Genomic DNA, 12197 nt, shown 5'->3' with positions numbered 1-12197 from the left:
ACAATTTATGCATTTGAGGTATGAATTCAAAGTTATTATTTAATTTTGCTTGTGTCGTTTTGTGTATAAAGCAAAAGTTAGTTGGGGTCGTGGTTTCGAAACTTGCAATAAATCATTATAAGCCAAATTTCAGGTTATAGTCAAAGCTGCCTATATACTGTAGGTCCAATCTCTCGTGGGGTTTATTCAGGGAGAAGAAATAATGATAAATAAATAAAACTATAATTAATTCTACCTCTATTATTTAATTTTACTTCACGAATGGAAGTCTATAATAGGGTCAGACATATTAACCCAAAGCTGTAATGTGCAGATTCTACAATAGAAACGTATCTCGAATAATAATAATAATAATAATAATAATAATAATAATAATAATAATAATAATAATATGGCTCTGTAGTCTTGGCTTTATAACATACTAGGGCATGGCTATATGTCAGATGGCAACAATAAATATTTGCATCAAATCTTATAACTTAATAAAGGTGTCTATCTGGGCAAAAAGTTGCTATTTGTGAAATTTCTCCACAGTCTCTTCATCATTTTATTTTTAGGCCTATAAGCTTAATAAGAATTATAAAATCAGAAGTGCGAACTTCAAGTCACATATAACAGTAAGGCGAGGGGCAAACTGAGCATTCAAACCTTCACAAGTCAGGGCTAACTAAATAATAAATAAATCTCAAAAACGAAACTTTCTAAAGACATTAATGAACCAGGTAATAGACAATGATTAAGACTGATAATACAAATATTATTGTTTAAGTAAATAGTAGACAGCAACAATTCATTAAAACATATGTATAATTCTTTGTAATTCATAGGCCTATGTGAATAATAAAACACGCAAATTCCAGTAAAACAATTAGAATAAAGACAATTTTATCTTTTAAAAGACGTCAATATTTCCTTGGTATAATATACTTAGGCAAACTATATAAATTTATATATATATATATATATATATATATATATATATATATATATATATATAAATATATATATATATATATATATATATATATATATATATATATATATATATATATATATACATTTATATATAATATATATACATACATATATATATATATATATATATATATATATATATATAGTTTTTTATCCTCTTAGGAATAATGTCAAGCAATCTATTACAAATATTTTCCTCACGCACAGACTCCCAAGATGATAAGCATTCGCTAATGATTGCTTGTCTACTATTGCGAACGGGAAACGATTATGAAAATGAACGCTTGGTTATAAAAATGAGTTAACTCTTTGTTTCCTTCTTCGATTGTGTAGCTGTATACTGTACATATAGGCAGTAAGACTATACTTAATTGCCACATATTATTCATCTTGCTGCCTGAAATAGTACACTCTAAACCTCGTATCTGTAGCCGCACAGTGCTGTGTAGGTCAGACCAAAACAGTAGCATTCTCGTCGACTGCAGCATTCCGACTTGCACCTACAATTAGTCTGCTACCGGCAACTCTCTGCAATGGGTGGAAGCTTTGTCCAAATTATCTTTTTCTTAGTCTAGCACAAGTTTAAGGGAATTTTTCCTTTCCTTGTCACCCTGAGTCTCACCCCACATCCTCGTTTTGATCTGGTTTCAGCTTTCATACCAAATGGCCAGTAGAAATAAAAAACAATGTCTGCTCTCTTGTATTTGGTAGAGTGTGCTTGTATTGTAAGAAGTACATCGAGCATTGCTTACTCTTCAAAAGTTTTTGAACTCCATGAGGGCCAATCACCCACTAATGCTACACCAGGGTTGTAACTTGGCTCTCAAGAATAGTAATGAGGTGGGATTTTTGACATGTGTGGAGCTTTCTGCTATCATTGGAGGGAAGAAGTCTGTGATTGGTTCTCATGACGGAAGAACTCCTTCAAGTCATACTCTCTGCCCTGGCATGATATGAACAGCTTGGAGAACAGACGATTGTTTGCTTTGAAGAGTCAACAGATACTGATACCTGTAGTAAAAAGTCAACCCTGTTCCTTTTGATTTGTTCATAGATGGTGGATTCTTCTTTTCTTCCCCGTCTCTTAATAAACTCCTGGAAACTGACATTTCCTTTCTCAAAGTGTGCACTAACCAGCTCTGAAAAAACTTTAGTGAGCAATGTTCTTTGCATCAACTCTCAGCCTGGAGAAGATTGCTCACATCTTGCATGCCTTGTGAGAGCTTTTATATTCTCTCAAGGAACACTGTTGTGACGGCGCCGAGTAAGGGTGTGAACTCAAAGGCAGATTGGAAACGACTGAGTTATATATTAAGGAACACTCTTCTTTATATACAAAACCTCAAGGCAACAGGACATAACATGTTCGAGAGACAGACAATGTTCAGAGCAAAACAGCAGACATAAATTTTCATGTTCGTTTGAGTGCGAGGGAAGAGCGAAGATACAAGCATATTATATACAAAAGGAATTATGTACAATTGTGTGACACACGGTTGGTACATGGCTCCCCCCCTAAAAATGACATACTGTACATGTTAATAGGGCGCCTTGATCTAGAGAGGCGAACTGTAGGCGGGTCATCTGGCAGAAGATAAGCAGGTTTTAGATGATCAATGGAGACCCAGTCTTCTTTGCCCCGAATGTTTAGGAGGAATGCTTTCGGACTGCGTCGGATCACAAGGAAAGGGCCCGTGTAAGGGGGCATTAGTGGTGGCTTGCTGGTGTCGTTGCGCAGGAAGACGTGCGTTGCAGAGTGCAAGTCCGTTGGTATGTGATGCTTCGCTGGGGGCTTGTAAGTCTGGCGGCACGGAGTAAATTTTCCCACGACGTGATGTATGCGCTGGAGATCGTCGGAGGAGGTTGTAGAAGGAAAAAATTCGGCAGGGATGACCAACGGGTCGCCATACACCATTTCGGCTGCCGAGACGTCGAGGGCGTCTTTAGGAGTGGTCCTTAGTCCAAGGAGGACCCAGGGAAGCTGAGTAAACCAGTTGCAATACTTGCAGCGGGACATCAAAGCTGCTTTGAGGGTGCGATGAAAACGTTCAACCATTCCATTGGCAGCGGGGTTGTAGGCCGTTGTCTGATGTAGGGTGATGCCCAGGAGATTCGCTAATGACGTCCATAATTGAGAGGCGAAAGTGGTTCCCCTGTCAGAAGTAATATGCTCAGGGATACCGAATCTTGAAATCCATCCAGAGAGTAAGGCAGATGTACATGAGGCGGATGTTGCAGTTTCCATGGGAATGGCTTCAGGCCAACGAGTGGAGCGGTCGATGACGGTAAACAGGTAACGATGTCCTTGTGATGTGGGTAGGGGGCCTACAACGTCGACGTGAATGTATGCGAAACGACGCTGAGGTTGAGGAAAGGTGCCCACTCCTGAATCCGTGTGTCGATGTACTTTGGAAGTTTGGCAAGAAGTACAGGCACGGACCCAATCCTTAGCATCCTTAGAAATGCCGTGCCAAATGAACTTTGCCTTCAGCAGCTGTGCAGTAGAACGGCACGAGAAATGTGAAAGGCCGTGGATGAAATCAAACACCTGTCGGCGCATGGGAGCAGGAATCCAAGGTCGCGGTCTACCAGTACTGACGTCACAGAGGAGGGTGGTGTTGGAGTCTTCGAGGGGAAAATCCTCCCAACGGAGGGACGTGCAGGATGTCCTACAAGCTTGATACTCTGGATCCTGTCGTTGGGCTTCAGCCAGGGCGTTGTAATCCAATCCCAGTTGAACGGCAGCCACCGTGTTTCTTGACAGGGCATCGGCAACGGGATTCATTTTCCCAGGGACGTATTGGAGGGTGCAATTGTATTCAGCCACGGCGGAGAGATGTCGGCGTTGACGGGCGGACCAGGCGTCAGACTGTCGAGTGAAGGCGTGCACCAGAGGCATGTGGTCTGTGCGAATGACGAAGGGCGTACCTTCTAAGAAATGGCGAAAGTGACGGACAGCCAAGTGCACCGCCAGCAATTCTCGATCGAAGGTTGAATAACCCGATTCTGCCTTGGACAGTTTTCTGCTGAAGAAGGCCAATGGGCGGGGCGAGCCTTTGACCACGTGCTCGAGTACTGCACCAATAGCGACGTCGCTGGCATCGGTGGAGAGAAGGAGAGGGGCGTGTGGGATAGGAAAAGTGAGAGCCGCAGCAGTTGATAGGGCCTTCTTTGCATTGCAGAAGGCTGCTTCTTGAAAGGGACCCCACTTCAGGGCCTTTGGCTTGCCCTTGAGGGAGGCGTAGAGGGGAGCAAGAGTGGCGGCAATGGCTGGCAGAAAACGGTGATAATAGTTGATCATGCCCAAGAATTCCTGCAGAGCTTTGACGGTCGAGGGCGCGGGGAAATTCTGAACGGCTGCTACCTTCTCAGGGAGGGGATGGACTCCTTCAGGAGTGATACGGTGCCCTAAGAACGACACTTCGTTGGCGCCAAAGGTACACTTGTCGTACCGGACTACAAGGCCGTTTTGTTGCAGGCGGTCGAGCACGATGCGCAGGTGACGGAGGTGTTCCTCTTTTGAGGAGGAGAACACAAGTATGTCGTCCACATAACATACACAGAAAGGGAGGTCCCCTAAGATGCCATCCATGAGACGTTGAAACGTTGCCCCAGCATTACGAAGGCCAAAACAGGAGTAATTGAAGGTGTATGTGCCAAACGGAGTGGTGATGGCGGTCTTGGGGATGTCTTCTGGGTTCATAGGCACCTGATAATACCCCTTCAGGAGGTCGAGCGTAGAGAAAACCTTCGCTTTGTGCAGGTAGGAGGTTACATCGGCAATGTTTGGGAGGGGGTAGTGATCCGGTTCTGTTTGCATGTTTAGGCGCCTGTAATCCCCACACGGACGGAGGGAGCCGTCTTTCTTCAGAACGATGTGTAAGGGTGACGACCATGGGCTGGAGGCCTTTTGGCAAAGGCCCATTTTCTCCATTTCGGCGAACGTCTGTTTGGCGGCTGCCAATCGTTCCGGTGCCAGACGTCTGAATTTTGCGAAGACTGGGGGTCCCGTCGTCTTGATATGGTGATAAATACCGTGCTTGGCAGGAACCGTGGGCGTTTGGCGAAGTTCTGGACGGAAAACTTCCGGGTACGACGTGAGGAGGTGGGCGTAGGCATCCGTGGGTGCGCTGATGTGGAGAGCGAGGTTAGAGGGGGCGGGTTGAAGAGGTGTCGACAAGTACGAGTCTGCGTTGACCAATCGTCGGTGGGCGACATCGACCAGAAGGTGGAAATGAGAGAGGAAATCCGCACCGATGATTGGCATTGTGACGTCAGCAACGAGAAACTTCCAATTGAATTTACCGTTTCCGAACGATAATGTGAGGTTCTCGTAACCGTAGGTGGGTATCGCAGATCCGTTGGCAGCTACCAAGCGGACGTTGGCAGATGTAGACAGACTACGTTGTGCCTTGAAGAGTTTCCTTGGCAAAAGAGAACGACAAGCACCCGTGTCTACCAAAAATCGCACGCCCGTTCTTGCATCCTGTAAAAAGAAAAGATTAGAAACATGGGAGGCCACCGCCACAAGCGATGGTCTACTTACACGTTTTTTGGCCACTGACAATCTTTGGCACATTTCTTCGCGGTTGCCCCGAATCTGAAGTGGTAGTAGCAAAACTGCGGCGGATGGGAGGTAGTAAGTGGCTGTAGAAGTCGTTCGTTGGGGCGCGAGCGATTGGTGGGTGGTGGGCGGCTTTGTCGCCGCTTCGGCACGTCACGGGGTAGGCGTGTATGTCCTACGGCATTCATGTCAGCTTTGGTTGACGTTGAATAGGCATCCTCGTCGTCAGGGGTGGAGGCGTTGATGGAGGTCTTGAAGTGGCTGTCCATAAGGGCGTCAGCTTTGGTCATCAAGTCCTTTATGGGTAAACTATCGACATCGGGTATGGCAGCGCGTACAGGTTCAGGTAAACAGCGTATCCAAAGGGCACGGAGTAGGTTCACCTCACGAGGAGAGCCGTCTGCGGCAGGTTGAAGGCGAGCGATACTGGTCATTTCCCTGAGGGCAAGCGAAGCCCTTTGGTCCCCCAACGGTTGTTGCGAGAGCTGAAAAAGCTTTGCTATACGGGCGGCTGGCGACGGCGAGTACTGCTGCAGAAGGTATGATTTGAGGGCGTCATACGCTATTGGGGTGTCTCCTTGTTCACAAAGCCAATCGGATATTTCTGGGAAGGTGTCCTCGGGTATCGCCGCGAGAACATAATCCGCTTTGGTGGTTGAGCGAGTCACGCCCCTGATACGAAAGTGGACTTCAGCGCGTTGAAACCAAGCGAACGCTTCTCTGCTGGCGAACGGTAAAAGTTTCAATGGGGCGGCCGCGGCGCCAACTGCAGTAGATTCTGTCTCCGTCATAGTACCAACGATGGAGGGGCGAGGGAGGTGGGGGTGGAAGGCAGTGGGAGCGAGTCGACTTCCGGGGTCACCAATGTGACGGCGCCGAGTAAGGGTGTGAACTCAAAGGCAGATTGGAAACGACTGAGTTATATATTAAGGAACACTCTTCTTTATATACAAAACCTCAAGGCAACAGGACATAACATGTTCGAGAGACAGGCAATGTTCAGAGCAAAACAGCAGACATGAATTTTCATGTTCGTTTGAGTGCGAGGGAAGAGCAAAGATACAAGCATATTATATACAAAAGGAATTATGTACAATTGTGTGACACACGGTTGGTACACTGTGCTCGTTCTGTTTTGTCATGCTGGATTGTGTGTTTAGAACCCCCTTGATCCCGCTTCTTGTGTACCCAAGTGGCTGACTTCAGGACCAGCTACCATCCACCATCTCAGTACTGATAGGTCTTCAGTCATGCCCATTGCACTCCCGCCTGCCTTGATAACAGTGATGGACCAAGAACAAAAAGCATCTCATTTATTGCATGGAAGAGGGAAATATTAGTCACATAGTGTAGCCATTATGTTTTTGTGGTTGTTATGCACATGGTGATTTGAGCTCTTCACTCTTCTTCTTCTGGCAAGAACAACAATTGCTTCAGTCAGTCTGGAATTTACAGCCCTGGGTCTGTTACTTGCCATCTTGGTGAATGGCATGCAAGGTATCATACTATGGTAATTATCTTTATTCCGTGAATCGAAGCCGAGGATTTATCCTTTTACCACCTTGATCTCAATCATTTAGAATAAGGTATGAGATACGACTAGGTTCGAGAATAAATATAAATGACTTACATCTAGCTTGATCGTTCATACAGTATCGTTCAAGTCCTTTGCAGTCTGTTCAGCAACCAAGACACTACATGCAAAGGGCTATAGACCTGTTAATCTTAGCTCGGCTCTCCTGCGCTGGTACAACCGGTAATATATGGTTGCTTATTGACCCAGGGCTTATTAGACAGCATCTGGGACGCTAAAATAATGATTTAGGCACACTAAATAATCATTCGGCTGATACTGAGCCCCATACTGAGGTTCACAACAGTGGTACCATCCAGCGTGTCCTGATTGAGTGTTGACATTGCTCTACTGCAATGAGGAAGTCAATGGGTAAGTACATATTTCTAAATTCGGACTCTGCGCAGTAAAAAAAAATGTATGATTTGACATCAAGAGCATTCGGATAAGGGAAGTCTTTGCCATCTTATTGCGAAATGCAATATTTCTGTAAATTCAATAGCATCCTTTTTATTAAAAAGAGCAATCCCCGACGAGTCTGTGTGCTAATTTTGGTGTCTGGTTCCGGAAATGGGAGATTCTCCGGAAAATTTTCTGATATCTTCTCCACTATCAGTAAAAGCATCAAATAATGATTACCAAAGTATTTAAAAAAAAAAGAGGATGAATAAAAAATATCATTAATTAAACATAACTGAAATCTGTTGGTGAAAATTGATACCAAATACTTTGAAAAGATAAATAATTGACAACAACTGCAATAATAATAATAATAATAATAATAATAATAATAATAATAATAATAATAATAATAATAATGATAATAATAATAATAATAATAATAATAATAATAATAATAATAGCTATAAATTCAACTGAATGATAAAGCAAGCAAAGAAGTAAAAATTATAATAAGCAGAACTTGAAGTACTTTTAAACTGTGCATGAATATCGTTCAAAAGAAGAAAAAAACAATACATTCCTCCCAAGAGCTTGACTCTGACATGTTTAGTTTATTAAATTAATCCCCAAAAATACATCATTTCACCATGCCCACAAAGTCCTTCGCCATTACTATCAATATTACTAACAATGGGATTTAATTTCTGTGTACTGCTTGGCACAACCGGGTTCAAGTCCCATTGATTTCGATCGTGGCGTTAGATAATTGAATTTCAGGATATCAAAAATTATTTCTAGGGTAGGTGTAAGTAGTGTGGAATGACAATAAAGATCCTAGCATTTGGCATAATGGTCTAAATGACACAGACAACTGCTAACAATGTGAGCCTGTGCAAATCAAATTAGGCTTCCAATGGAATAGTTTAATGAACAATCCTTTTTCAGAGAGTCAAGCTTTATAACAGAAGACTAGCAGTGCCCATTTAATCCAATTTTGAAAAAGGGAAAAATCATACATCTTAGCATTTTTTTAATGAGTCTTTGGAAAGAAAAATAAGATCCAGAGGGAGGTTTTTTTATGGTATGCTACAAAATTCTCCATCCACTGTCATGAAATACTTCTTGTTGCTAATTATTTCTGGACTGATCCACCATCCCATTTAATTCACCCTGACTACAAGTAGAAAGGCGAGAGAAAAACAACAGGGCAGAAGAGAAGGAAAGAACAGAACCTCTGTAATATGTATATACGTGGAAAAAAAACAGATCAATAACATACTCGTAAAAGTTAACAATTACTACAGCAGAGTTAGGTAGTTCAATATTCTACTGGTCTCGCACTCCCAGACACCTGTCGTCCAGAAAGGGGTCAAATGGAAATCTCTCTCAAACACCCGGACATCCATCAATTTATATGAGTGACTGTACCTTCTTCCCAGCAAACAAGCAAAACCATTATTGGTCTGTACATCATGCTAGTTAGAACATCACTGTAAGGCTATTCATGATCGATCTTTAAGCTTCTAAACTTATAAATGCTGCATAAATTTCATTCAGAACCTTCAATTTCTTAGTCTTTTGAAAGAGACTTCCAAGTATTCTAAAATATAGTTTTATTTACTGATATTTTTTAAAAAGAAAAAAATACAGTTGGTAGAGGTATTTGCTACACTTCGAATATTTTCCAACAGTTACTGGTAACTATGTAATATTAATTATGCCTCACATGATTCTCAAGGATTTTTGTAATTTAATGATACATATTCACTTGTTGTTAGATGGTTTCCTCGTGTAATTACTCACTAATACTAGTGTTCTCTTTTCATCTCCTCCCTTGCAGGTTTGTACCCTCTGTTTCACATGAGTGAAGACAGTGGAGTCATAAACAAGCTGCTAAACAGTGACGAAATAGATCCTGATATTCTGGGTCCTGAAAATATGATTGATCAGGGTAAGTGGTGAATGGTTGTAATCGTTAGTCATTTAATGTTATTTTTATATCACTTTAGCTTATTTTTTTTCCTTGATAAGTCCCCAAGCCCAAGACGAGTCGTCTCCTTATCTATATCAATATTAGTTGTACTATCTACCTGATGTGAAAATCTATTTACTTTTGCTCGGTCTTAGAAGGCATGGAATCAGTCATAACTGATAATCTCTTGCTTTTATTTAAGCATTTTTATTGAAGCGTTTTTACCGCTTACTCTTTCGACGATGAATTTTCCATCATAAATTATTTTGATGTTCCCTGAACTACTTTTAAAATATTATGAATTGTTTGCTTATCCCAGCCTCGATTTTGGTAAAAGTATTTAAATAAAAACTTTCGAAAATTACTCTCTATACATGTATGGTTTAAAAACCCCATATACAGAGTTGATTAGTATTCTAGCCTTATTTGTAATGCTCTATTAGTCTCAATCAATCTATTCTTGAATCTGAACTATATCAAATTCAATTAGTATTTAGTTTTCCTTTAAAATTTTTAAGTATTGTAACTTAAACATTTAAATTTGAATTCTATATGTTTTTTATATATCCCAATTTCTAATTTCTAATATAAATTGTAATGCTTAAACTCTAATTTGTGTATAGTTTATATTTGCAAATTATATTAAAGTGTCTTAAATTTTATTTGTATTCAGGTCCTATTCATAATTCGGAAGTGTTGCAATTACCAAGTGATTTTAGGTTCCCTTTACGATTCTCAGGTGTACACTCGTGCACACTGTTCTATCTAATTTCTCTTCCTCTTGTTTTGTTAAAGTTTTTTATAATTTATATAGGAAATATTTATGTCAATGTTGTTACTGTTCTTAAGATATTCTATTTAAATTGTTAATTACTTCTCTTATTTCCATGTTTCCTTTCCTCACTGGGCTATTTTCCCTGTTTGGAGCCCCTGGGCTTATAGCATCCTACTTTTCCAACTAGGGTTGTAGCTTAGCAAGTAATATTATTATTATTATTATTATTATTATTATTAAATGCTAAGCTACAACCCTAGTTGGAAAAGCAGGATGCTATAAGTCCAGGGGCCCCAACAGGGAAAATAGCCCAGTGAGGAAAGGAAATAAGGAAATAAGAAAAAATAAAATATTTTAGGAATAGTAACAATATTGAAATAAATATTTCCTATTTAAACTATAAAAACTTTAACAGAACAAGAGGAAGAGAAAATAAATAGAAAAGTGTGCCCGAGTGTACCCTCAAGCAAGAGAACTCCAACCCAAGACAGTGTAAGACCATGGTACAGAGGCTATGGCACTGCCCAAGAATAATAATAATAATAATAATAATAATAATAATAATAATAATAATAATAATAATTTTGAAATATCCTCGCAGCAACCACTGATAGTCAAGTTCTGTTTATGATTCTGAAATGCTGCAGATTCCATATTCAATCAGGTTGATAATTCTGAATTATTTCAACCATTCTCTCTTCAATTCTGAAGTGTCTAAATGACCCCTAATAAGACCAGTCCATACTTCTAAAGTGTCCCAACTTGTGTTTATTCAATTCAAAATACCAAAATCTAAAGATATTTATTGGTATTCAAATTCAATCCCTACCATATGTAATCAGGTTGATAATTCTCAATCATTTTAATCATTTTCTATGCAATTTATTCGTCATAATTCTCATGTGTCTAAATAACCACTAATAAGATCACTCCATACTTCTAAAGTGTCCCAACTTGCACTAATTCAGTTCAAAACACCAAAATCTGAATATATTTATTGGCAAACAAATTCAATCTTCAATTTCTTTGCGTCGCATCTCCCATTAGTAAGTTCCATTCCCAAGTCTGAAGAGGTTTAAACTTCCCCTTGCAGGTCTCTTCGAGGAGATCGCCTGTATCACACCGCGGATGCAGGAGGAATCGACTGCCAGTGAATCGGTCATGGCTGTTTTCTGCTTTAAGAGCATCGAACCCTCACCTCACCCGAAACTAATTAAGGAGTGGAAGGTAGGACGTGCCAGTCTGCGTTTCGGCATTTTGGAAATTGTCTTCAATGAGTCGGCTTTGTTACACTGAGTACTTGTGCCTGGTAATATCGGCTTCTTCTTCATCTTCTTCTTCTTCTTCTTCTTCTTCTTCTTCTTCTTCTTCTTCTTCTTTTTAGAATTTTCAAGAAATAATTCAAAAGATATATTTCTCATCAAAAGATGTGTTTTCCGCGATCTCATTACTTGACGGAAAAGTTTCTCAACATTAATATAAAATTAATTGGCTATTCTTTATTTAAGCGCCCTTCTCTCTCTCTCTCTCTCTCTCTCTCTCTCTCTCTCTCTCTCTCTCTCTCTCTCTCTCTCTCTCTCAGCATGAGCCAATATTCGTCTCAGTCATCCCTTGTTGTTTTACCTCATAAAACGTTTGTCGTCATTTAATTTGATACATTAAATACATTAATAATTCTTCCATCAAATTTTGACAGCAATGGTCTGGTGCCCGTGCCTTCCTGCAAGACCTCGTCCTGGCAGGACTTGAATGTCACAAGATCCGGTTCTACGTTAAAGTTGTAGCTCGCAAGCCAGAGGAAGCCCAGGGCTTCTACTACGTGCTTACTATTGAGGTAGGAGAACAGGAAATTTTAAGTCTTCCTTCTGGGTTCTTGATCTCTCTCTCTCTCTCTCTCTCTCTCTCTCTCTCTCTCTCTCTCTCTCTCTCTCTCTCT

General features: G+C 40.7%; 1 protein-coding gene across 1 annotated transcript in view; it reads left to right on the top strand.

The window, feature by feature from the left end:
* LOC137652001 (uncharacterized) overlaps positions 1 to 12197 on the top strand; it is a 58292-nt gene that overhangs the window by 44895 nt on the left and 1200 nt on the right. Inside the window, exons 3-5 of the mRNA XM_068385210.1 lie at positions 9355 to 9465; positions 11355 to 11488; positions 11958 to 12095. Coding sequence (XP_068241311.1) covers positions 9355 to 9465; positions 11355 to 11488; positions 11958 to 12095 — 383 coding nt within the window. The remainder of the gene's footprint in view (positions 1 to 9354; positions 9466 to 11354; positions 11489 to 11957; positions 12096 to 12197) is intronic.

The sequence above is a fragment of the Palaemon carinicauda genome, chromosome 13 (genome assembly GCF_036898095.1).
Source record: "Palaemon carinicauda isolate YSFRI2023 chromosome 13, ASM3689809v2, whole genome shotgun sequence".
Lineage (NCBI taxonomy): Eukaryota > Metazoa > Arthropoda > Malacostraca > Decapoda > Palaemonidae > Palaemon > Palaemon carinicauda.
The sequence above is the reverse complement of the archived record's forward strand: the minus strand, read 5'-3'. Positions and strand labels throughout refer to the sequence as shown.